The sequence below is a fragment of the Podarcis raffonei genome, chromosome 12, assembly GCF_027172205.1.
Source record: "Podarcis raffonei isolate rPodRaf1 chromosome 12, rPodRaf1.pri, whole genome shotgun sequence".
Lineage (NCBI taxonomy): Eukaryota > Metazoa > Chordata > Lepidosauria > Squamata > Lacertidae > Podarcis > Podarcis raffonei.
Window position 1 is genome coordinate 47,988,202 of NC_070613.1, and position 27,430 is coordinate 48,015,631.

At 44.5% G+C, this 27,430-nt stretch overlaps 1 protein-coding gene and 1 non-coding gene across 2 annotated transcripts in view; both read right to left on the bottom strand.

The window, feature by feature from the left end:
* Positions 1-4,112: 4,112 nt before the first annotated feature.
* The window catches only part of TGM4 (transglutaminase 4), a 30,777-nt gene continuing 7,459 nt past the window's right edge, over positions 4,113-27,430 (bottom strand). Inside the window, exons 2-14 of the mRNA XM_053410183.1 lie at positions 27,061-27,240; positions 26,169-26,275; positions 24,478-24,607; positions 21,961-22,079; positions 19,302-19,409; positions 17,723-17,897; positions 16,230-16,368; positions 15,807-15,910; positions 13,533-13,784; positions 11,654-11,956; positions 9,217-9,386; positions 7,215-7,351; positions 4,113-4,936 (exon numbers count right to left, since the gene is read on the bottom strand). Of these exons, the coding sequence (XP_053266158.1) occupies positions 4,795-4,936; positions 7,215-7,351; positions 9,217-9,386; positions 11,654-11,956; positions 13,533-13,784; positions 15,807-15,910; positions 16,230-16,368; positions 17,723-17,897; positions 19,302-19,409; positions 21,961-22,079; positions 24,478-24,607; positions 26,169-26,275; positions 27,061-27,240 (2,066 nt within the window). The 3' untranslated portion in view covers positions 4,113-4,794. The remainder of the gene's footprint in view (positions 4,937-7,214; positions 7,352-9,216; positions 9,387-11,653; positions 11,957-13,532; positions 13,785-15,806; positions 15,911-16,229; positions 16,369-17,722; positions 17,898-19,301; positions 19,410-21,960; positions 22,080-24,477; positions 24,608-26,168; positions 26,276-27,060; positions 27,241-27,430) is intronic.
* LOC128398576 (U5 spliceosomal RNA) lies at positions 13,163-13,275 on the bottom strand. Its single transcript, XR_008327163.1, has one exon. It is a non-coding gene; the product is annotated as a U5 spliceosomal RNA (small nuclear RNA).

Genomic DNA, 27,430 nt, shown 5'->3' on the forward strand with positions numbered 1-27,430 from the left:
CCAGCATTAGTATTAGTAGATACGTAGTATGTAAAAGCTACATTATGGGTGTTGGTCTTTTGTGGTTTGGAATCTGACATTAGACCATTGACAGTGGACCCTTGGTTTATGTTACCTTCGGGTAACGTAACTTTCGGGTTGCGAGCGCAGCAAAACCGGAAGTGTATACTTCAGGTTTCACCGCGCGTGGCACCTCTAGATGCGGACGGACCCCCGGAATGAATTAAGTTCGTATCTGGAGGGTCCACTGTACTTACAGATGCCCCATTGATCTACATTTATTTCAAAGAGTAATTTGCAGCACGGAGAGTTTCTGGTTCTGAAAGAGAACTGTTGCAATTGTGGTTCTGGCCTGGTGTAGAAGCTTGAAGGCCAAAGCACATCTTTTTGTACAGTGTGTTCAGGAGGCTGGTTTATCATAGCAACTTGGCTGATCGCTTTGAATGGCAGAGCCTTGAGTGAATATTCTCGTGTATCTCAAAAGGGTTAACTTTCAGTGTTGAAGATACTGAGCATCTCTGATAAAAACAGAGAAGGGTTACTTTGCAGCTATAGGGCCTAGTGAGTGGTGTGGGAACAACCAGTGCTGCAGTGTTATTGAATCTGGACCCCCATGCAAGAGAATATACATGTAATGCAGTGTTTCTAAGAACAAGAATGTTTCTGGAAGCAAAGACTTAAGAAAGAGACGAATGGCTTCTTCGATCTTCCCTTTTAATACCAGATGCTATAAAAAATAATAATTTACCAAGGGGATTTTTGTGTTTTATGCTGCTTATCAGTTAGGAGAGCCCATTTAGCACCTTATCTGTTGTCTTTTTGTAAAAATAGAGGGAACAGGGAGAGCTCTATGATGGATGAGCTCAGTATAGCTAGGATCTAAAAAACAACAACCACCTGTGTTCTTTTCTCTGTGCTTTGGGGTTTTGTGTTGCTTTTAAGTGTCAGCTCCCACTGCCTATTAGGGCATAGCAAAACACTTTTTGAAACTGAAGGGAGTTTCTAAAGCAGCTTAGGAGGTGGAGAACGTCTTGATCAAAGGAGCTGTGTGACATTTAAAGAAAAAAGCAATCTATCCAGGAGTAGCTCTTTGGATCCTAGCCTATTACAGTGGTACCTTGGTTCTCAAACGGCTTGGCTCTTGAACAAATTGGCTGCTGAGTGCCGCAAACCTGGAGGTAAGTGTTCGGGTTTGCGAACGTTTTTCAGAAGCCAAACATCCGACACAGCTTTCAACTGAGTGCAGCCAATCGGAAGCCGTGCCTTGGTTTTCGAACAGTTTCAGGAGTCGAACAGATTAAGTTTGAGAACCAAGGTACCACTGTATTAGGACTTAAAGCTTTATAGACAACAAAATATAATTGAAATATAGCTAATTTTAAAACAGGAAGCTAATTTTCAGGTATCAAAAAGGGAACTGAAAAGCTCAGAGATTCCCACTGTTTTGGGACTAGGGGGATTAAAGTTAAGCTAGGGCTATCTGGTAACTAGGAGCATATGCATGTGTACCTTTTTTTAACTCCTGCTCATTCCTCCCCAGTCCTTTTTGCCTGTACTCGTCCCCCCCACCCCTTACAGGACATGAGCAGGGGTCTGTGATGCTGTCAAACCACTGGTCCATTTAGCCCATATTGTCAAATCTGACCGGCAGGGACTCTCCCAAGATTTCAGGCAGAGGTCTTGCTTATCACCTGGTCCTTTTTAGACTAGCCGGGCCGGGGATTGAGCATGGGATGTTCTGCATGCAAGGCATGTGTTCTGCCACTGAGCTATGGCTCTTTTCCCATTGCAGTTGAGAGAGTTAGGCAGACAAAGGGGAAGGAAAATATAGGAGCAGTTATACCTTCACTCCCTTCGTGCACTGTCCAAGTTACAACTTGCCAGCCTTCAAGTAAATACCTGCTTGATTCTAAAGCAGTATATCATTTTAGAAGGGATAAAGGAGCTATATAATTGGAGGAAGAGAGGCATTGTAGTTTTATAAATGGAAACTGATAAATATATATATATAACAAAATGGCAGCTGTCAAAATATTTGGAATTCCACATACATAATATGCGAGTCCCTAATTCAAACCTGAGGACTCAATGAAGAAAAGAAACACAGACGGTCATGATTGTTATGTGCCTATTAAGTGTGTGGAATTCTTTTCTGGCGGGATTTAAGAAGCATAAAAGCAACAGCCAAATAGAATGGATAGATCTGCAATGATGATTCTTGGCAACCTCTCCTGCTACATGGCAAAATTTTCAACTCACCTTCTGGCTTTGTGTCTGGGAGTTGCATTAAAAAAACAAGTCTCTTGAATTGGAATAAGACAAGGAATTCTTTGAGACAGGCTATGTATTCGTACCCGCCCATGTTTGATGGCTAAAGTGACAAATAAATATGGGAACATAGCAACTTGCTACTCAATAGTGATCCTAGCTCATATTTACCGGTTGTCTTGGAGGGACCATCGCAATCCGCTCAGTAATCCATATTTTTCTATGAGGAGCCTCTCCACTGCTATCAGTAGAGCACCTATTAGCAAAATGCCTAACAAAAATTCTAATTTTATTGCCCTAATAAATAGTCCTGAGCGTGGAGAATAAATAGGAAAATAGAGTTAATGTGTGGCCTTTAATATGAATTCCTGCCCGTGAACAGTTCAGGAAATGCTAATTAGTCAAATTCTTTAGCTCACCATTCGTGTGGGAAAACATGCCTTTTCGAAATGGACCTATGTCGTGCCTTTGCTGGCAGGATTGGGGTTGTTTTCGTGTGTTTTTTGCATTCCAAAGTACTAGTGTTAAATCGTAATAGCTACTATTGCAGTGCTAAGGGCCTAAAGGGAGAACTGCCTAACAATTGGCAGATTTCTGCTTTGACGCTGCCTGCATAAGGTGTATGAAGCAAGAGACAGGCTCCAAAGCGGGGGCTCCGTGAGTGGAAAGCAATTCCACTCACACAAATTACACACAATTTCTGCTTCCCGTGGTGGCCAGGGGATTGAAGGAGAAAGCAAGAGCCCTTTTCTGTGAAGGGAGCTTGGTTCTGCTTTCCCTCCCTGTCCTGTTGGCACAGGGGTGCCAACTTGGATAAAATACAGTCGTAACCTTGGTTGTCGAATGCCATTTTGGCTCCTGAATGCTGCTAACCCGGAAGTGACTGTTCCACTTTGTGGACTGTTTTTAGAAGCCAAACATCCGACGGGGCTTCCAATTGGCTGCAGGAGCTTCCTGCAGCCAATCAGAAGCTGTGCTTTGGTTTTGGAAGTCGAACAGGGCTTGTGGAACAGGTTCTGTTCGACTTCCAAGGTATGACTGTATTGGGGGCCCCAGGTAAGCCCCACCCTGCGCAACCCATCACAAGACTCACAGCATGCACACCATTTGAATGGCAACACCCAGCAACTGTGGAGGGGCTCAGCCCACTCAAATATTTTATTGGGGGTGGGGGTTGAAGGGACCTCGGCCCATGAGAGTTGGCTACTATGGTCACATACCCTCTAGCGATGGATTTCCGTTCTTCCCCTTCCATCCTTTTTTTAAAATTAAAAACAGGAAAAATTGAGGAATAAATGCAATTTGGGATTCAATATTTTGGCAGGAGCTATCTCCCTTACACTGAATAAAAGTGCCTTACTCAGGTCCCCAGGCCGTTTTATAAAGCTTTACGGTTTTACAGAATACCAAGGTTAATTGACCAAAGCTTCTAATCTTGCCTTCCCCCTTTCCGAACCCGAATGAATTTGGACACTGTTCTGTTCATTTATCGGAGAGACTTTTAGGCTTGAGGCCAAGAAGGTACTTCACACCAAATAAGCTTCTTGATCTGAGATCCAGTGTTTACATTTCTATTTCCACCTACTGTGAATAGCTCAGTTGAAGCCAGCAGAATATCCTGCCTTAAGCGAAGTATCTTAAGTATTTGCACAAGTGGGACCTCGGCTGCGTTGAAAGTGCTCTTGTGCATTAAACTCATCATGTGCTGCAATATTGTGCAACCAATGACCCCAGTGTTTGCTTGAAACCAGAAGTACGTCTTAAATAAGAAATGCATCTGTTCTGGAAGCTAAAGGTGCCTTCGTTTCAAAGGCTTTAAATAAATGATGGGCTGCGAGCCAGCATGCAAGAAAATATTCTTTTATTTTCACAAGCAGACTGTGCACTAGCCTATTCTATGCAACTAAAGAGTGTGTACATTTACAAATCTCACGTGTTCTATTTTTTGCTCTTTGTACCTCGTTTTCCGACTTCGACTGTGTAACAGTACTTATTAAAGAATCAGTATTTTCATCTCACACCTGCTGTTTTGTCTTTAGTTGCTGGTGGTTGTGATGATCTTTTCTCCCCCCCCCCCCCCGTATTTTGGGGCTCAGTTTATAGCCGCACTAGTTTGCTTTCACGTTCGTAATGTACTGCAATTGGGCCTACAAACGAAGTAAGAAAATGGCAGAAGTAGCCACATACGCCAAAAAGAATAAGAAGTAAAAAGGATTGCTGACGTTACACAAAACTCAGAAGTGCATGCAAAAGGAAAACAGAGGCAGCGCTAACCCACTCCAAAGTTCACAGATCATGCTTTTAGTTACCATAAGCTGCTAAATCGCCACACATGCAAGAACAGATTTGAATAATCTCTATTAAATTCCCATTAGCTAGAATCAAAACAGCTTAAGCCACTTTAAACTCCCTTAATATCACATTTATGTCTCTCACTATGTTTGGGCACATAATCAAGACTTCAGGCAGCGTCAACAAGGCTCTTTCGTTGCACACACCGCCACTGACACCGTTTTGGAATGACAGCTACTCTGTGATTGAAATAATCTTTTCCGCAGTTATTCCTTTCAGCTGGGTGGAGTTCAGTTTGGCCACAATCTTCTTCAGCCCGGCTCTCCTTGGTGCGCACACAATTTTTGATTTAAAGATTCCACCCGGCGCTATGTCCCTACAAAGGATAAAAAAATAAAATGACAAAGTCACATATCATAGCTCTTTGTGTGCTAGATTCCTTGGGGGAGTGTATCCACAATCAAAAGCCCACACGAAGGAGCTCCTACTCAAGTAAGATTGCCCTTTTGGTGCGCTCCTCGAATCAGGAGAGGAATGAAGAGGAAAATGCCTGGAAGTGGCTTCATGAATTGCCGTACTTACAACACTGGGCTTGGGTGGTAATGAGGTAGGCAAAACTGATTGAGGGCTCCATTTCATGTCACGTTTACCAGCTACGTGGCAACCACAACATGGTGCGCGTGAATTGTGTGAGATATTTGTAGATATGTGGATCTGTCAAACTGGGTATCTTCCAGTCCAGGAGACGACGAATGAGAGATGTTGCAGAGATGTCTCTCTGCGTCAGGTCCATCATTTACTTTAAAGTTATACAGGGCTTGGGAACGGGCACCTTAAAGAATGCCAACTGCCTCGGAAATATTCATACTGAAGGGCTGTACACAACTCAATAAACAAATAACCAACAGTCGGACTAGTCTTGGAGAAATGATGCTAGACAAGTCCACCATGGTGGTTCTTAGGTTCTTAATGGTCCATCTGGTTCGTTAAAGGTAAAGGACCTCTGGATGGTTAAGTCCAGTCAAAGGTAATGGGGGTTGCAGCGCTCCTCTCACTTTCAGGCCGAGGGAGCCCGTGTTTGTCATGCGGGTCAAGTGGCTGGCATGATTAAACTGCTTCTGGCGCAACGGAACACCGTGACGGAAACCAGAGCGCAGGGAAACTCCATTTACCTTCCTGCCGCAGCGGTACCTATTTATCTGCTTGCACTGGCCTGCTTTCGAACTGCTAGGTGGGCAGGAGCTGGGACACAGCAATAGGAGCTCCCCCTGTTGCATGGATTCGGCCAACCTTCTGATCCTCAAGCCCAAGAGGGTCAGTGGTTTAGACCACAGCTCCACCCACATCCCTTTTTAATGGCTCTATGCAGCTCAGACAAATAATCAACAGTCTGGCTAGTCTTGGAGAGATGAAGCTAGACAAATCCAACATGGCGGTTCTTTGGCTCTTAATGGTCCAACCTCCTGTTCTCACAGGCAGCATTCAGGTGCCTGTGGGAAGATGCAAGCAGGACCTGAGGACAACAGCATTCTCCCCTCCTGCAATTCCCAGAAATTGGTACCGAGAGGCACCAAATTTACAAAAAAAAAAAAAAATTTAAAAAAATTTACAACTGAAAATTACAGCAATGGGAATCTCCCCATCCAAATTACTAGAGCAGGATATAGTTCCAGCTAAAAGAACAGTAACCTGTAAACTAGAGGAGATGGACTTGCAGCAGAAAATGGTCTTGGGCAATGGTACCTGCTCACCTCTAAACCTTGGTTTATTACCCCTCTTAAGACTCCCAAACTATTTGAATTCCTTAACTTCTTCGGCTCATAGATATGCCTTTGTAAAGGCAAGATTCAACACCTTCCCATCGAACGTGCTGAGAAATAGATTCTCCAATGGACAGATATCGCTCTTATGTGATTGTAATTGTGGGGCACCGGAATCGTTGCATCACATAATTTTTGATTGTGCATTTCACTCATCGGCCAGGAGCAAGTTTCTTGCTCAATATCTAAAGGGAACTGCCGATGATACGAATGAAGCCAAACTGAGATATCTATTAAATGATGATGACCCCCTAAGATCACTCATGGTTGCCAGATTCTTGATCAGCATTCTATCCCTAAAGAAGAGAAACGGACTCCTGTGCGGCTCGGATAATCCCTCTAAACTATGATCTATGTTTTAGGATGTAATTAGGTGATATCACCATTGATGTCTTCTACTAATTTATGAGTAGAGGGCGATGTTTATGTTACAAATTTATTGTAATGTATGAGGTTGGTCTTTTGTTTTTGTTTTGCTTTGGTTCTTGTCTGTTTTTGTAAGTTTTGGCGGTTTTAAATTTGGAGGTTTAAGTACATTATGTTGGTATGGGAAACTGTCGTGTGATGGGCCAATGGCCGTAATAAAGATCAATACAAGAGGCATACTGCCTCTGACGGAGACACAACATAGGCATCATCTTGATAGCCTTGTCCTCCATGAATTTGAGTAATCCTGTTGAGTGATTACTGCAATAGAAGGGGGGGGGGAGAACTCTTACAATTTTAAGTTCTAGACTGAACTTCTCCTTTAAGGTCCAGGGGAGGAGGTCAGAGAGGCAGTGCCAGCAAAACAGTGCACAGCATGTCGCCCCCTTTTAGCTACCTGCACCTTACCCTTGATCAAACGTTTCCATCGTAAAGATGCCAAGGCCTTCTACGTGCAGTTTGCAGTTTTCCAAGGGAATGCACAGTGTGTTCTTGAAAATAAACGCACAGGTAAAATCCTGGTTGATCTTCGCAGTGTCTGCCATCTGCAAAAGAAAGAAGGACCGCTGAAGAACGGATTCAAGATGACGAAGGGAAACGCCAAGGGCGTGCAATCCATGTTCATATAAAAACAATAGGAAGGTTATGATTGTGAATGTTCACCATCCACAGACAGGTGCTGAAGGCACAATATTGCGAGGAAAGGGAGCTGGGTTAGGGTAGGAGGAAACTCACGGGGAGTTCAAACCATCCCCCTGCCTGTGTTACGCGAATTTTAAGGTCTCAAATATAGAATAAATATTCTTAAGTGCACACGTATCTAAATATATGAACCATGTGTCTGAAATAGTATGGGAGAGCAATCCTGAAGCCATTTTGACTCTCCCAATGTCCTCAAATATTCCTCCGCAGTAAGGGAGGCAAATGGGAAAAGCCTTCCCATTTGTGTATGAATAGGGTGAGCCTGTGACCTGGATTCAGGAACTAAAGTATTAATCATCACAAAATCATGGCCAGACTGGCCAGGTAATACAATCAGTGACCATTATCAGGTATCCTGGCAGGCAGGATTTCTGCTGTAGACCACCTCCTGTGATGTCTTTCTGCTGTAGACCACCTCCTTCTGTGATGTATGTATGATGTTTTTGGGGGGGTGGTCTTGGGCTACAGGGTGGGCAATTTGAAAAGTCTATTTAAGGGCTTGTGCACCATTGTTCGGGGCTCTCCTCCCTCCTGCGTGTGGTGAGTGGGGACCCTGTTGCAACAGTTCCTTTCACAAAGATCAGGCTTACTAGCCGCTTTGCTTCTCAGTATACTCTGGCTGGCCTCTGTTTTCTCCTACCAATAGGGAAGTCACTTAAGGACTCTATACAGGCTCTGGAATACCCCATAAGGGAAAGGGAGCAGTTTTTCTTATAACGCTTGCCTCTCTTTCCCCTCTAGTCAACCTCCTAGATGGCTGGGTAAGTATTCTAAGTGTGTGATTTCCTTGTTCTGACAATGTGTAGATGCAAGGTCTGCTATGGAAGGGAGTTCCACTGGTTTGGGGAGAACTATAACCTAGCAGAAGTCAGTTCCTAGTGGCCAGTACTGGGACCTAGACTGACCGGGTGCACTTAGCCACCATCACTCCAGAAGTAAAACTTGGAAATTATTAAGGGTCTTGGGGCTACAACACATTTCCTCTAAGCCCAATTCCTGCCCCATCTGAACAGATGAGGTAAGTGGAGCCCTAAGGCAGCAGTGTTTGCCCTGATAACTAATATACCGTATTTTTCGCTCTGTAAGATGCACTTTTTCCCTCCTAAAAAGTAAGGGGAAATGTGTGTGCGTCTTATGGAGCGAATGCAGGCTGCGCAGCTATCCCAGAAGCCAGAACAGCGAGAGGGATCACTGCGCAGAGCTCCCTCTCACTGTTCTAGCTTCTGAGATAGCTGCGTGAAGCCTGTTCAGGGCAGCGGGATGAAGGCTCCCCCGTCCTGAAGAGGCTTCGCGCGGTTATACCAGAAGCCTGCACAGCAATCCCTCTCGCTGTTCTGGCTTCTGGGATTCAGAATATTTTTTTTCTTCTTTTCCTCCTCCAAAAACTAGTGCATCTTATGGTCTGGTGCATCTTATAGAGCGAAAAAAAACCGGTATATAATTCAGTGGAGCCCCTTCTCCATTCATCCATCCATCTATCCATCTATCCATCTATCTATCTATCTATCTATCTATCTATCTATCTATCCATCCATCTATCTATCTATCTAATCTATCATCTATCTATCTATCTATCTATCTATCATCTATCTATCATCTATCATCATCTATTTATTAATTTATTTATTTTCTCCTTCCAGCTCATCTGCTCTCGGGTTTTACATAAACTGACCACCCTGCACCGAGCTAATATTATTTAACTTTTTACCTCCACTTTCAGAGGTGGGTACTTGAAGGTTAAAGACAGCTCTTCCGTGAGCTTCTCGTTCGTTTCTTGAACCTCAGCAATAATGTTGACATTGACCAGAAGTTCATCTTCTATTGACATCATTGCTTTCAGGTAAGCATCAGCTGCTATTTTCAGAGGAATGGAATTAACTGCACCAACAGAAAGAAGAGACAGTTAGGAAGAGGAACAATGCAGAAGAAGGAAGCCCGCGGGCGGGCCTTGCATATGGGATGGTGTTATCGAGTCACAGTTATAGCATTTTTAGAGATGAAAGGGACCAGAAGGGTCAACCCCAATTTTCAGAGTCATGACAAAATAAAATCAGCATTAAAGTTTCCTCCTTTGTGTTGAGCCCACCCTCCACATCTGGCTGATTGATGCTCCAGGCTAGCCAATAGAGCTTGCCAGCAGGCTCTTCAGAGTTGGGCCAAACTCTCACCAATGGCTCTAAGAAGAAATGTTTCCTGGAGCAGCGGCCTCAGCCCCTTCAAAGCTAAGAATTTGTTGCTATCTGTCCCCACTTTCCTTCCTTTTTTGTTTTGACTGGGTTTCTACATTTATCTTCCTCCTGGCGGGCAGAAATTCAGCAGGTGGGGAGAATTGCCTTTCAGTATTGTTGCTGGATTGTTTGCAGGTTCTGATAGCTTCCATTTGATGATTGTAATGGGTCGATTTGAAGTCATTTCATTACCAGGTAAAGTACCATATTTTTCGCTCTATAGGACGCACCCGACCATAGGACGCGCCTTGTTTTAGAGGGGGAGAACAAGAAAAAAATAAATCTCCCCCTCTCTGCTCAGCGCCCCTTCAACGAAGCGGCAGGAGAAACGGAGCCCCTTCCATTTCTCCTCCCGCTTTGCTGAAGGGGCGCTGCGCAGCTCTCCCTCTCTGCTGAAGCTGGGAGAGCAAGACTCTCCTGGCTTCAGCAAAAGGAACCCGAAGCCTTTGGAGCACAGTGCAAGTTCCTGCTGTGCTCTGGAGGCTACGCTTTCGCTGAAGCCTGGAGAGCGAGAGGGGTCGGTGCGCACCAACCCCTCTCGCTCTCCAGGCTTCAGCGAAAGCAACGCGTAGCCCCCGGAGCGCGGAGGGAGTGCTCCCTCTGCGCTTTGGAGGCTTCGCGTTGCTATCGCTGAAGCCAAGGAGCCTGCATTCGCTCCATAGGACACACACACATTTCCCCTTCATTTTTGGAGGGGAAAAAGTGCGTCCTATAGAGTGAAAAATACAGTACTCTTTAGCTTCCCAATCCCCACCCACACCCCAACCTGTCCCTTATTTTGCCCAAAGGTGGCAACCCTATTCTGAAGTGCCTCCCGCTTCCAAATGGAAAACACTACAAATAAACCAGTGAGAGAGTGAAAGACCTGGAGAGAGAAGGGATTTAGCTACAGTGGTAGAGCCTTGTGCCTGCAGACAAACCCAGGCTCATTCTCTGTCATCTTCAGAACCCTGCCAGAAACCCTGCAGGACCAGTGCAAGTCAGTGTAGACGATGGGTAGGCAAACTAAGGCCCGGGGCCTGGATCCGGCCCGATCGCATTCTAAATCTGGCCCACCAATGGTCCGGGAATCAGCGTGTTTTTACATGCGTAGAATGTGTCCTTTTATTTAGAATGCATCTCTGGGTTATTTGTGGGACCTGCCTGGTGTTTTTACATGGGCATAATGTGTCCTTTTATTTAAAATGCATCTCTGGGTTATTTGTGGGGCATAGAAATTCGTTCATTTCCCCCCAAAAAAATATAGTCCGGCCCCCCACAAGCTCTGAGGGACAGTCGACCGGCCCCCTGCTGAAAAAGTTTCCTGACCCCTAGTGTAGAAATTACTGAGCTAAATATAAAAGGTAAAGGACCCCTGGATGGTTAAGTCTAGCCAAAGGTGACTCTGGGGTTGTGGCGCTCATCTCACTTTCAGGCCGAGGGTTTGTCCACAGAAAGCTTTCCGGGTCATGTGGCCAACGTGACTAAATGGCTTCTGGCGAAATGGAACACCATGACGGAAACCAGAGCACACGGAAACGCCATTTACTTTACCGCCACAATGGTACCTATTTATCTACTTGCACAGGTGTGATTTTGAACTGCTAGGTTGGCAGGAGCTGGGACAGAGCAATGACAGCTCACTCCGTCGTGGGGATTCTAACCACCGACCTTTCGATCAGCAAGCCCAAGAGGCTCAGTGGTTCAGACCACAGCGCCACCTGCGTCCCTTTTGAGATAGATATACCAATGGTCTTACTTGGCATAAGGCAGTTCTCAATGTTCTAACTCTGCAAAAGGAACTCTGCACATTGCTCAAAACAGCTGTGTTTCCAGCAGGGAGATGAAGTTTGAGGCTCTCCTCCTACAGGGAAGTGGGTAGAGATCATGGCATCAAAAATCATGTGGTTTAGAACAGCCGTTTTCAGGTATACACACCTGCCTTGTCTTTTGTTTGGATAGTCTGTTTGATGGTGGCAAGGCTGGCCTCCACTTTCCCAGTATACGATTCTAACTGGCAAGATGCTGCAAGGTTGACCGTCCAGGCACCTGCAGACTCGTTCGTTATAATAAGATTCAACTCAATCGGCTGCCCCGGCCACAATTCTTTTTCTCCTTCCATTCCAAGTTTCAAGTTAGCCTTGAGGGGTTCGGGGGGAGGTGTCACTTCACAGATCCCCAGATTGTTAGACTGCAGATAGGAACAAGCAGTCTCCACAGCTTTCCTTTCCTCTGGACTCTCTGCAAAAACAGGAAAGCGGGGAAACAATTGACCCTGGCGTCACTGGAAACATTTTCCGTTGTCAGCTGCATGGCATGGCCCGAGCAAAAATACCCTTTGTTTTTGTTTTGGTCAAATATAAAGAGCATGGCAGGCCATGCTCACTCTCTCAGGATGAAGACATGCCGTCTGAATCTCTAGCCAAAATATTTTATGAGTGTGTATAATTTCTGACTAAGGGCACTTCAAACACTACCTGTTAGCCAGGTTTCTGTGAACTGTAGAGGATGGCAAACCCAAATTAGTTACCTGACAAGCATGGCTGAGAGATATATGCGTTTCCAAACATCTTTGCCTCATGAATCCATTACATTTTAGGTGTACAATTTGCAAAGCTGAAGGTTCTGTTTTGTTTGTTTTACTCGTTTAAGGCAATAAATGTCACACATTTCTGAGACTGAGGTTGAATCCTGACAAGACAGAAGTACTGTTTTTGGGGGACGGGAGCTGGCAGGTGTGGAGGACTCCCCGGTCCTGAATGGAGTAACTGTGGCCCTGAAGTACCAGGTGCGCAGCCTGGGAGTCATTTTGGACTCAACTGTCCATGGAGGCGCAGGTCAATTCTGGGTCCAGGGCAGCTGTCTACCGGCTCTACCTGGTATGCAGGCTGAGACCCTACCTGCCCGCAGACTGTCTCGCCAGAGTGGTGCATGCTCTGGTTATCTCCCGCTTGGACTACTGCCATGCGCTCTACGTGGGGCTACCTTTGAAGATGATCCGGAAACTACAACTAATCCAGAATGCGGCAGCTAGACTGGTGACTGGGAGTGGCCGCTGGGACCACATAACACCGGTCCTGAGAGATCTGCATTGGCTCCCCGTACGTTTCCGAGCACAATTCAAAGTTCACCTTGACAGCCCTAAATGGCCTTAGCCAGGTATACCTGAAGGAGCATCTCCACCCCCATCGTTCAGCCCGGACATTGAGGTCCAGCTTCAAGGGACTTCTGGCGGTTCTCTCATTGCGAGAAGCGAGGTTACAGAGAACCAGGCAGAGGTTCTTCTCAGTAGTGACACCCTCCCTGTGGAACGCCCTCCCTGTGGAACGCCCTCCCGTCAGATGTCAAGGAAATAAACAACTATCTGACTTTTAGAAGACATCTGAAGGCAGCCCTGTATTGGGAAGTTATTGACGTATTAAAATCTATTTTTTACAGCAAAGGAGTAGTCCCACCAAAGCGGGGCCTCAAATTAGTTGTAAACTCATAACTGTTTCTCTCCATGGAAATCTTTAGTAAAAGGCGAAGGATTTATACAATCTGAAGAGAAACCACAGTATGGGAAGTTATTGATGTTTGATGTTTTATTGTGTTTTTAATATTCTGTTGGGGGCGGCCCAGAGTGGCTGGGGAAACTCAGCCGGATTGGCGGGGTATAAATAATAAATTATTATTATTATTATTATTATTATTATTATTATTATTATTACTACTACTACTACTACTACTACCCAAGAAGCCTCCATTTGAAATTACTAGTCTGTGTGGAAAATAATCATTTCCTCCCCTGACAGAAAATACTTTGTGTTTTGGTCACCTTCAGGAAATTTGTATTGTCCTGTGATGTCTTCACGAGTGTCCTTCCCAACAGCTTTGGTGCTGATGCTCTTCCCTATTACTTTAGTTTCTTCACGCAGTTTGGTGTATGTTTCCTTGCCATCCACATTCTTTACGAGCCAAAAGACTCTGTCTGCATTCACTTCAGCAAACACAAACTTGGAGTCATAGGGAAGATAGACTTCTCCCTTTCTGATTGCATTTACTGGAGTAGGGCCACACTGGTAAATCCCTGTAAAAAAAACACACATACACAACCTACATCAGCTGTTTTACTATTTATATGTTCACCCAGAATTCAATGACAGCTAAATAATAGCAATAACTAATCTAAAATTGCAGCTCCTGGTGTGCTATGTTTTCAATTAACCTTCACTTTCATTTGCAGGTCTTTGTCACCTGCAGTTTTGCGTGTCTATGAATATACTTTGATCATGTCAGAAAGTCCATAGAAGTTGTCTGTTTTAAGACTATACCTAGCTGGGTCTCAGCATGGTAGAAAAGGTGGATATTAGAATATGTTGTTGGGGCACACCCCCCCCCCACTGTACCACATTTTCATAATTCACGTGACCAAACAAAACTTCTTGCATGGAATCATATGGTGTATTGGGTTGTGAATTCAATTCTGACAAATCCCAAATTCTGAGACAAACTGGGTGACTTTGGAGAAATTCTGTGATCCATGCGACGGTCACCTCCAGACTTGACTACTGTAATTTGCTCTACGCGGGGCTGCCCTTGAAGCTGACCCAGAAACTCCAGTGGGTGCAGAATGCCGCGGCAAGGCTCCTTACGGGGTCCTTGCCATGGGATCACATTCATCCAGTGCTTTACCAGCTGCACTGGCTCCCGGTGGAGTACAGGGTCAGGTTTAAGGTGCTGGTTTTGACCTTTAAAGCCCTATGCGGCCTAGGACCCTCGTACCTATGGGACCGCCTCTCCTGGTATGCCCCGCGGAGGACCTTAAAGTCCATAAATAACAACACTTGCGAGGTCCCAAGCCTCAAGGAGGTTAGGTTGGTTTCAATTAGGGCCAGGGCCTTTTCAGCACTGGCCCCAACTTGGTGGAACGCTCTGTCACAAGAGACCAGGGCCCTGCGGGATTTGACATCTTTCCACAGGGCCTGCAAGACAGAGCTGTTCTGCCTGGCCTTCGGCTTAGACTCACTGTGACCCCTTATATGGGATTTGGTATATAAATTTTCACTTGGCTTTTTTGCTGGCCCATGTAGGACCAGCATGGATAGCTGGCTCAGGTGAATATCTGATATTTCCTCCCTTTATGGTCTTGATTTATGGGTTACTACTAAAATGAGGCTGCATTTTAAGTTGTATTTTAAGCCATATTTTAATTAACTGTTTGTTGTTGTTGTTTTCTATTACGTTTTATTGTAATTTGTTTTTGGTATTAGCCTCCCTGAGCCCAGCCCTGGCTGGGGAGGGCGGGGTATAATTAAATTTATTATTATTATTATTATTATTATTATTATTATTATTATTATTATTTCAAGACGAATCAAATGCACTTCAAGGTGTCTACAACTCACTAAATCTGCTAGCTAAACTTCAGAGCCACCTTAAAACTGCAGCAGTCCAGAGAACTCAAGACTGTTTCTTTAAAATTGTTACATATCCCCAAGCTCTCCATATAATGAAAACACCAGAAGAGAAGATGGGAAAGAAGGGGGGTTTAGTTTTGGGACTGACAGCTTTAATTTTCAACCAGGAAATATTATCATACACGCTAAAGGTAAAGAGACCCCTGACCATTAGGTCCAGTCGTGACCGACTCTTTATTGGCTGAGGGAGCCGGCGTATAGCTTCCGGGTCATGTGGCCAGCATGACTAAACCGCTTCTGGCGAACCAGAGCAGCGCACGGAAATGCCATTTTCCCTTCCCACCGGAGCGGTACGTATTTATCTATTTGCACTTTGACGTGCTTTCGAACTGGTAGGTTGGCAGGAGCAGGGACCGAGCAACGGGAGCTCACCCCGTCACAGGGATTCGAACCGCTGACCTTCTGATCGGCAAGTCCTAGGCTTCTGTGGTTTAACCCACAGCGCCACCCGCATCCTATCATATGTGGTATTTTCAAATAAAAACACTGAACAAATCTCTTTACTTCCAAACTTTGAAGAGTTCCCTTGCATGCGCATACACACCACACACACCGCACCTGTCTGTCTGAAATTTGGCAGGCTTCATCTGCACAGAAGACATCCATGCCTGCAAATTTCAGCCAAGTCTTACCTTGGCTCTTTTCCTGAGGGGTGGCATCAATCGCCTGCCAGCCATCAAAGCCCTTTGGTAAGTCCGGCCTTTTCATCCAGACATCGTTCCATACGTGGAAGTTCCTGTATTCAGTCAGGTTTCAGAATTAAAATCAAAAATTATCATCAGCTATACTTCCATGATCAAACAGACATTAGAATTAGACGGTATAGGAAGGCATAAATAGTAACTGGCCATCGATTTAACAATTCAGTGTAATCTGCAGAGAATGCTACCTGATGAATTTCTAGGCATCTCAATATATGAAACTAGACCAAGGATGGGGTGGAGAGGATCATATTAAATGCAATAAGGGTTAGGCTCTCAACTTCCTCCTTGCAACCATTTTCCCCCCACGAGTGGGAATTTCAGAAAGAGTTAGTAATCTGTAGCGATGATTACCAAATCGAGTCTGTTGTTAGATTCTCCATTTTCCCTCCGTTTTCATTCAAGTAAATGTCAACTTTAAGATTTTCCTCTGTGTCGTGAGCTGAAGCAAAATTGGTCACGCTCCTGGCTGGAATCCCCAGGCTGCGCATAACTGAAATACAGAGAAGGATGTCGGCTCCAGATTTAGTTGGCTCCCTTCAGCCACACTCAACACCCAATAGATTTCAGAATTTTTATTGTTATGTTTTATTATTAAGTATTTTTAATTTGCTTTAAACAAATACATATAAATATAGACATCCAAAATTACAGAAGAAAATTCCTTAATAACAATAATAATAATGAAAAAAGCTAAAAAAAACTACAAAAAACATCAAAGTACATGGCATAAAACATAAGCCATTATGGGAAAGAAAAAAGAAAAAGGAAAGAAGAAGAAGGATGAGAAAGAAAAAAGAAGAAAAGAAAAAAAGAGGAAGATGAGCCAAAACACAAGAAGGCTCATCTATTGTACGCTTCCGTCAAGGTCACAACAGATCATTATTCTTATCAATTCTCTCTATCTGCATTCCAAAGAATCCCTCATCTTGGTATCAGGGAACATTTCTCTATGTGGTATCAAGAGTTCAGAATTTAATCAGGGAGAATATTCCAAGGGATAAGAATGTTCCCAGAAGGAGATATGAGGTTGGGCTGGAGTAGGAGGGCAAATGGTGCCGTGTCCTCAATGGTGCAGTTGTACAACAGTTTTAGAAGATCTTCAAACTTAATAATATAAGGAGAACCCTGTAGGATCAGACCAAATGTCCATCTAGTCGGGGAATCTCCAACCTGAAGTCTGCAGGCATCATGGCACCCACAAAGGTCTTCCTTGCTGCTATTGGGCACTGGGGAGGGAGTTGGCAAGAGTGGCTTCCCTGTTTGTTTAGTGGCCTATCTTATTTCCTTTCTTGTTGCCCACCGGGTCTGTGGAGCTGGCAGCAGGTGGAGCTGGCAGCAGGTACCACCATGAAGGGAAGGACAGGGAGAGATGTGTGTGTTTTTGAGTGAGAAGCAGAGGCGCTTGTGTGTCCCTGACCTGCGCATGTGCAGCAAGTGAGTCTGTGTGCAAGAGAGATAGCAATGTGGCTACCTTGTATATTTTTCCTGGTAAAAGGGAATGATCCCCTTTGACCTCTACAATCAGGACCAGTGGGACATAGCTGACTTCTCACAGAAAGCATGAGATAGTCCTTGGGGTAATGGAACAGTAGTAATGGTACACTACATGCAGTTCCCCTCACAGCAGCCATGTTGTGGCACAACCTGGCAGCCATTTTGTGACTGGCGCCCACAGCACTTCCTCAAAATTTGAAATGTGCCCACTGGGGTCCAAAAGGTGGGCGACCCCTGACCTAGTGCAACACCCCAAGATATTAGTGGGGAGCCTGCAAGCTTGGTTTGAGGGCTGCTCGTGAAGATGGAGGATTTGGTTAGTTGAATTCCCTCCAAGATGCATGCCTCACCTGTGGTAAGCACTCCAGAGAAAACCCAGCACTGACCATACAAGACACTTTTTTTGGTTCTGTAATACTGCTGCAAAATGGGGACACTTCCTGTCCAGGCTAGAGGCGGCGTACCACCAGTATATTTCCCTGACCAGCTTGCAAACACCACTCCACGATCATCCTCGGAGTTAACCTAAAAAACAAACGAAGATAGCAGAACCATACAGCAAAACTCCTAAATGGCTTTGTTTACCTGAAGGAGCGTCTCCACCCCCATTGTTCAGCCCAGACACTGAGGTCCAGCTCCGAGGGTCTTCTGGCGGTTCCCTCCCTGCGAGAAGTGAGGTTACAGGGAACCAGGTAGAGGGCCTTCTTGGTGGTGGCACCCGCCTTGTGGAACACCCTCCCATCAGATGCCAAGGAAATAAACTATCTGACTTTTAGAAGACATCTGAAGTTTTTAACGTTTGATGTTGTGTTTTAATTTGCTGGAAGCTGCGCAGTGGAAGTGATATACAATGAATTGGGGGGGAAATGTTTAAAATATCATTTGTCAAAAAACCAGAAGCTTTTCTACTAGTAATTACAGGTTCTGACATTTCAAAAGACCAGAAGAGACTGTTTATATATGTGACAACAGCTGCAAGGATACTACTAGTCCAAAGATGGAAAGAACCAGCAGTCCTAACTAGGGAAGAATGGCAAGCCAAATTGCGGGACTAGGCTGAAATGGCAAAACTGACTGGGAGACTCAGGAATCAAGAAGATAACGACTTTTAAAAAGAACGGGGGAAATTCATAACTTACTTAGGAGACCATTGTAAACAAATAAAAACATTAGCTGGGCTTTAAAAATGACTTGCAAAGAAACGAAAGACATGGATAATTTAGAGAGATGAAAACTGTGGAGAACATAATGATATTTAGCTTTAAAAAATTTTTTTTAAGGACCCATGCAGGGGGACGGGGGACGGGGAGTCACGAGATTCAGAGAATCTCATATATGGATATGTTAAGAGTTTTTTCTTTTTATTATTTTAAATTTGTTCTTGTGAAAACCAATAACAAATGTTTCCAATAAAGAAAACAGAGGGGGAAAGCAAGCTGTGTAGAGTGGCTGGGGCAAACCAGTCAGATGGGCAACATATACATTTATTATTATTATTTAATTAAATTTCTACCACTGAGCTATGGCTCTGGAAGGCCACACACTCCCTATCTCTGTATTATGCTATGGCCACAACAGGTGTACAGGGCATGATCTGAAGGTATTTGTTAAATTGTGGGTGAACATATCAGACGACACAGCGATTCTTCAAACAGCTCTTGTTTATTCATAGGCCAGGACAGAACTGAACTGAAGGGTTCAGTCAGCCTGCTTATATAGAGCTCCAGTACAACGTTACTGTAACAACTTTCTTAAACTATCCAATCACTGAAAGTCACTTTCGATCCCTTATTTGCATAACTATCTGCAGTATCCCCCTGCTGGCCCAGCGTGAGAACTTCAGTACATAACAGTATTTGTCCTTCCCCATTTCTTGTCCTAACCCCAAAGAATCCAATCTTGAGTTAAAAGATCCATTTAAGGACTTACCAATGCTGACATGGCCCTGGAGATGATCACGGGATCTTTCTTCGCCTTTGGTTTGAGCTGGCTTTTGTCCAGAAGGTACATGCAACAGTCCAAAACATCTTCCTCAAACTGTTTTGAGACAGAAAGCAAAGTCTTATATTTAAGCTGTGCACTGCAGGAAAAACAAACAAACACCTTTTCCTTCAATTAAGACAGCATAAAACTGCTGCTGAGATGTCAATACTTCATACGCAAACTTCAAATGAATTCAATGCTTGCGAAATGTGTGGTGTTGACACGGAGAAGGAAAAATGGGACTGTCTCTGAAATCATTGCCGAACAATATTTAATCGGCGGCCTTGGCAGAGAACAGCAGTGTCTGGAGACAGACAGATCATGCATCCACAGCAGTGACCAGAGGAGAAATGACTGCTGAAGGAGCACAGAGAGAAGAAATGCCATGTTGCATCTGTAGCTGTTAAACCAGATGCTTTCATCTGCCCCAGCTGCAACGAAACATGTCTCTACTGTATCGGTCTCTATAGCCACACCAGGTGCTATAACTCTCCAATGGTTTGACTTCACTCCCCAAAAGTAGGTTGCCATTGGGGGCCGAGGGCTCTTCTTGGATTTTTTAAGCATTAAAAAATAATAATTGCCCGGACATTTTGCAGATTCACCAAAAATCTGCCCGGACACCATTTTGCAGCCAGATTTCCGGGAAAACCCAGACATAGGCATACTCCTCCATTGTCTATTGAGGCAGACGGATGCCAACAGATGCCTACATAAAGCATTTGAGACACACAAGATCTATGAATGTAGAAAGGGGTCTTCTTTTTTCCATGTACAAAATCTAGCAGTGCATCACACAAATTCTGTCTCTAAAGGCTTTTGAAAAGCCTGCTGAGAATTGTTGGGTGTATGTCAATATGGTACTGCCCTCTGCTGGTAGGAATACAATCTGTTTAAATGCAAATTTTCAGAGTTGCAAAGTTACAAAGGGACCCTAAGGGTCATCTAGTCCAACCCCCTGCAATTCAGTAATCTCAACATGCAGTCCCCCATCCAACTGAGATGGTATTGTGTAGATGTGATACAAAAGCAGACACTGGTGAGTGTCAGAGGCCAAAGCCTATTGTTTACCCTCAACACATCCTCTATTGTCCCCATTGGCAGGGAATAATAATAATAATAATAATAATAATAATAATAATAATAATAATAATACAGTGGTACCTCAGGTTACAGATGCTTCAGGTTACAGACTCCACTAACCCAGAAATAGTACCTCAGGTTAAGAACTTTACCTCAGAATGAGAAAAGAAATCGCACGGCGGCGGCAGTGGGAGGCCCCATTAGCTAAAGTGGTACCTCAGGTTAAGAACAGTTTCAGGTTAAGAACGGACCTCTGGAATGAATTAAGTTCTTAACCTGAGATACCACTGTAATAATAATAATGATGATGATGATGATGATGATGATAATAGTTGCTGTTCTATCAACAATGCTGAGGCGTAATTTCTCTGGGCTGCATACAAAATTGTAAGTTGCTCAGGGGGTCAGGGGATGCTTATCAAATGTTGGGAAGAAAAACAGAAAACGGGTTGGTGGGGTTGGAATGAAATACCCTGAAAAGCAAGGCATGGCTCCTCAGTGTCTGCAACACTGAGCAAGAGCACTCCAAAATGCTGTTTTGTTGCCTCATGCTTCTCTAATAGAGGACTTAGGTTTTTGAGTGCCTGGAAGTAACCTGGGGCTACCCGAAAAACAGGGGCAAACGAAGGCGTTGTGACACCCGGGGCAGGGCGTCGCTACATAGGGCGCATGTGCGGCATTGCTACGTACGACGCATGCAGCATACGTAGCGACGCTGCACATGTGCTGCACATGTGCTGCACATAGCGGTTTGCCGGCGCTGCCGCTCCAGCGCCATATGGATGGTGCCGGAATCTCTCCGTCGCCGCTACAGCCGCGAACAGAGGTTCCTCTACATGCAGCTGTAGTGGCAACAGAGGGATCCCACCGCTGTCCGTACGGTGCTTGAGCGGCGCCGGCAGCAAACCGCTATGTACAGCGCATGTGCAGCGTTATTATGGTGCACGCGTGCAACGCCGCACATGCGCTGTACATAGCGGTTTGCCGCTGGCGCCAGGATCCTCTGCTCACGACTGTTGTAATTTAGATATTATATTTTATGTGAGGAATCATTGGGCAACTTGTTAAGTTGTGGGTGAACATATCAGACGACACAGCGATTCTTCAAACAGCTCTTGTTTATTCACAGGCCAGAACAGAACAGAACTGAAGGGTTCAGCCAGCCTGCTTATATAGAGCTCCACTACAACGCAACTGTAACACTTTCTGTAACTATCCAATCACTGAACATCACTTTCAATCCCTTATTTGCATATGTGGACCTGAGTGAAAACTATCTACAGTATCCCCCTGCTGGCCCAGGGTGAGAACTTCAGTACATAACACAACTGCATCAAGTGAAGATGTCCTTTTCCCCCTCCCCATGCCCCCACTCCTGAAATTCCTCTCCTCCCATCTCAAAAAACAAACAACCCCAAGCCTAAACAGGATTCCAAGGCTGCTGTTTGTGGTTGCTGGAACCTCACACAGAAATTGCAACCTGCTTACATCCAGACAGAAAGAGAAACATGCGAGTCTTTACCTGCCCAAAATTCCAGGGTCTTCCACGTATCATTTTTGTTGATCCAACGTAGAGATAGCCGGTGTCGTTGAGCACGTACTCGACTCTTTCAGCATCACCAGGCATGAAGACAGAATCCGCTAAAGAAAATATGTGAGTGTGTTAATTCTTTTTTTCAGGAAGTCTAACTGGGGAGAAACTGGGCAAACGACATACTTGCGGCTTTCAGGCAGTAAGAAATTGATGGATAGACAGATAAGAACACGGATGGGCTCAAAACTATCAATTTGTGTTCTGGCTTTCCAGCTATGGATCCCACCCAAATTAACTATATATATTTCTTCTTCTCATTATAAAGTATGTTCAGTTCTTTTTTCCTGGGGATATTCAACGGTACGAAGTACCGGTACCAAGACTTTTTTCTAGATGAAAAGCACTGGTTGAAAGTGTGGCACTGTAACAACCTCATGGTGTGTACTTGCACTGTATTTTCTAGAAGAAAAGCATTGAATAAAAAAAGGTAAAGGAGCCCTGGACAGTTAAGTCCAGGCAAAGGCAACTATGGGGTTGTGGCGCTCATTTTGCTTTCAGGCCAAGGGAGCCGGCATTTTCCACAGACAGCTTTCCGGGTCATGTAGCCAGCAGGAATAAACTGCTTCTGGTGCAACGGGACACTGTGATGGAAACCGTTTACCTTCCCACCACAGCGGTATCTATTTATCTAAAGTCATACCTCGAGTTGAATACACTTCAGGTTGAGTGCTTTCGGGTTGCGCTCCGCGGCGACCTGGAAGTAACGGAACAGTTACTTCCAGGTTTCACCGCTCGCGCATGCGCAGATGGTCAAAATGACGTCACGCGCATGTGCGGAAGTGGCGAATCGCGACCCGCACAGATGCGCAGTCGTGGGTTGCATTCACTTCAAGATGCGAACGAGGCTCTGGAATGGATCCTGTTCGCATCCTGAGGTACCACTGTACTGGCACTGGCGTGCTTTCAAACTGCTAGGTTGGCAGGAGCTGGGACAGAGCAACGGGAGCTCACCCCATTGCGGGGATCTGAACTGCTGACCTTCGGATCGGCAAGCCCAAGAGGCTCAGTGAATAAACCTCTTCTTGAATCAGATATAGAATCTGACTCTTTTTTCTTTTATTCTTTCCTTTCCCCCTTTTTTTGTGCCCTTAACTTAGCTGGTTTTATTTTTAACTTTTAGAAGTCCTCTATCTTTGACTGACGAAGACATATACATAGAGATGACGGGGGAATGATGAGGGAGACAGAGAAAAAGGGATTTCCCAGGGATGGGAGGCTGGGGGAAGAAACAGAAGTTCCCAGGTGAGAGCTGGGAAAGGTCTACTTTTCTGTATATGAATAAATGATCTTGTGATAGAGAGTTTCTTTCTTTCTTTCTTTTATCCTTTGCCTCTTTATTTTTTGGTTTTTTATCTTTTTTTCTCTTGTTTTGGCTTTTCTGTATCTTTTCCCTTTTTAAAAGATTTGTTTGGCTTTTATTGTACCTCATGTTGAAAACTTTCAATAAAAATATTCACCAAAAAAGAAAAGGAAAAAAAGAATCCCTCCATGACTCGGGGAGAGGCTGCCTAACTCACTCCTTTGTGCAAACAAGGGACGTGGCTTTTCTCCAGAAACAGCTCCCATCTGGGTATGGGCTGAGCCTTAGTTTGACCAGGGCTTTTTCCCCCCCAGCCGGAACTCTCTGGAACTCAGTTCTGGCCCCTCTCAGGTGGGCGCCATTGCCATTATAACAAGGGAGGCGTTCATGGTGAATTATGGCACCTCTTTTTCTAGAAAAACAGCACTGAGTTTGAGAGTGTGTGAATGGGAGCATGCACACCAGAAAGAGGGGGAAATATTGCTGCTTTTCAGAACTACTTCTGCCAACTCTTGTGCATGCTGAAAGCATGACCCTTTTGTGGCGGTTTAACCTGAGGTACATTTGGCTGCAAAGCAGACAGCCAATAAAACAGATCGGATCCCCAGTAGCAACTATGCCATTTATACCCGCCCCCACTACTGGCTCTGTTCATTCACAAGCACAGTATTTTCAAACACATGATTGGAACAGAGTGGTTGTTATCCACTCATCCCAAGAAAACGCCAAATAAAACTCTTGTCTCCACAGCATTCGAAGCAGATGGATGCTGGGAACTGTAGTTTCTTAATGGTTCTAGGAATGGTTGCTCTGTGAGGGGAAAACTACAACTCCCAAGATTCCATGAGAGACATTATGTGTTTTAAATGTCCCACAGGCAAGGTTTTATGGGCAATTTTTCAGTGTGTTGAAATGTACCCCTGCTTACGTTTAAACTGGGTTGCAATAATTATACTGTGAGCAGCAACAGAAGGAAGTTTCATAACCTGATGACCTCATTAAAAAATATCATACACCTCAAAGAATCACTGCAAAACCAGCTTTCGTTGCATTTATGAGGAAAAGAGCTAAACAAGAGTCATTTTTTAAAGTTAACCTTATATTATAGCAATATGAATTAAATCTTATTGGGTGACATAAATTACCTTCGCACCAGGGATTGAACAAAATGTAGACACATTTTTTATCAGGAGTATAAACGCTAGGTCCCGTGATCACATTAAGAAGGTATTTTCCAATAATTGCATCTGCTGGACTGGTTACAGCTATGCGGCACTAAGAAAAACACAAGAACATCATAGGGCTATAATAGTGTACAGGATAATTAGGTCTCCCCATTATTCCAGATGGTCTAGTGTCTTAGTTATTAAACAAACAGCTTCCAGAAAATACGGAACAAGCAAAACTAACATTAAACACATCTGCCCAATTTATTTATGTCATAAAATTCACACACCAATTGATTGTAAAACAAAAAACACCTCAAAGCGGTTTACAAAAATATTCTGGTTAAAGAGAGAAGAAACTCTTCTACTGAACCTCTTCTACTGGAGATGCAAATAATGGAAGTTGGAAAGTGGGAAGGCAGAATTCTGCATCAATTACTTGGGAATGCACCCCAAGACAGGAAATTTTGTGGGACGGATTTTTTGTGGGACAGAGGAAATGCACTTGGATGTTTTGCACAAACATCAACACCAGGGGTCAGCAACCGTTTTTAGCCGTGGGCCGTTCCACCATCCCTCAGACCATGTCGGGGGCCAGACTATATATTTTTTTTTGGGGGGGGGAGAGAATGGACGAATTCCTATGCCCCACAAATAACCCAGAGATGCATTTTTTTAAAAAGGACACATTCTACTCATGTAAAAACATGCGGATTCCCAGAGCACCTGTGGGCTGGATTTAGAAGGCAATTGGGCCGCATCCTGCCCCCCGGGTCTTAGGTTGCCTACCACTGTCATTGCTGCTAAGCATTCCCCTGTTCAAGGTTCCTTGAACGTTTCAAAAGAAAGACTGATAATAAGTCTAGTACAGAATATGCAGTACATTTTTTCTGGGGGGACAGGGGTACGCGTACCCCTAAACATTTTGTGAATCTAACGGGAGAAGAAACTAAAAATCAAAAAAATTATTAGATTCTTCTCTAGCACAGTGAATCGTCAGTTCCGTTGCTACCCCCGATGGCGGCCTCATTTCCTGTCACAGTGTTTCCTGAGCCTCAGACGGAAGCGAGCGTTTAATGTGTGAAGCAGTGTGGAATGTGGATGTGTGGTGTTTTACTGATGAAAGTTTGGCCTGAGGGGCTGTATTTCGATATGAGTAGGAAAATGACTATTTTTTAAAGAACGACATCTGGCAACGGACACCAACAGCAAGCAGCGGGATCGGGAAGATGTTAGTGCACACAACCTCATGCCAATGCAGAAGATACTGTGAGCTGTCAGCTGCGTAATATGAGGTTATGCATGTTCTTTGTACTTTTGTTCATCTTCTGATCGGCAAGTCCTAGGCTCTGTGGTTTAACCCACAGCACCACCCTGGGTACTCAGGTGTAAATTACAGAAGGGACATCTCTCAGAAGTCCTACCAAACATAGAAACAGGGCTCCCCCCCCCCAAGTTGGAACACAACTGAACTCAGTTCTTGATTACCTGGGTCCCTTGAGCACCCCTATATCACATTCTGGATATCATGAAGGGTATCACAAACAAAATAGTGAAAAGTTTTGACCTGAAATGACATCCGCCCTGAAGAGCAATTTAAACCACCTTCTGTGTGGTAGCCATAAAATGTAAATGGCCATTTCAGTCTAGGCTATCCCAAACATATGTACCTCCTTCCCATTTGTTTGACAAATCTTGGCATTCCAGGATTGATCTGTCTGTCCTGATCTTGCATTCATGGATAGAAGAGTCCCATTGGACTGCATTGGTTTTTCACCTGGAAGGACACAAATTCAAAAACAACAACATCAATAAATTCCCCCAAAAAGTGTCAGCAGCGAATATGACAATAGCCTTTGTTTTCAGGCCCCATCTCTGAAGCATTTTCTACTGCGCAGAGAAGGATGCTGAAGATGCAAAATAATTTTGCTGAGTGGCTTGCGTGTTTCCTCTAATACAACAGTCCCAGGAGGTAAGCAGTACATTGTATTCACAATCTCTTTACCACACAATTTGGCATCTGATGTAGAATCACAAAACCCTCGATTAAACAAAGCGTTCCTTTTTCTAATCCTTAGAAAATATGAAAGCTTAGCAGCGTGTGTTGTTCTTTCTGTACTCAAGGAGTAGTGTGGCTTCAAAGATTATGATGTTGTTACATTGCTAAAGGCAAGCAAATCTCAATGTGATCAGTGCCTGGAAGAGATTTAGTTGAGATTCCCACATTGGACTAGAAGACCCTTGGGATCCCTTCCAACTCTGAAGGCAGTCTACCTGGAAGGTCCCAGAGACCACCTGGGATATCAGTGGAATAATAAACAACAACATGGATCTACAGCTCTGGTTCCTCTCTCGAGTTCCATTTCTCTTCTCAACACATATAAAAAATATCTGCATTGGAAGCCATTCAGAAAACTAAACAAAAACTTTCACATTTTATTGAACTTGCCCACTGTATCTGCCGGACCCTGATAGCAGATTGTGGCATCTCTGAAGGACAAATGTCTGAATTACTCTGCCTAGACAACCTGGGACGAATCAAGTCATGTTTTGCTCGCTTACCAATTGTGAGCTGCAGTGTGACTTTGTCATTGTTGTTCAGCTCCCTGCTTAAAGTCAGCTTCAGCTCAAAAGGCTGCCCACGTCTCACAATCAGGCTGCCGTTGTTGTAGTCGCCGGTGTGATGGAGACGGGTATTCTGCTCTCGGAGGAAATCGATTCCAGTAACCTTCAGCGGATCACCTGGAAAGGATGGCAAAGAAGAAGAAGAAGAAGAGGAAGAAGAGTTTGGATTTGATATCCCGCCTTTCACTCCCTTTAAGGAGTCTCAAAGCGGCTAACATTCTCCTTTCCCTTCCTCCCCCACAACAAACACTCTGTGAGGTGAGTGGGGCTGAGAGACTTCACAGAAGTGTGACTAGCCCAAGGTCAC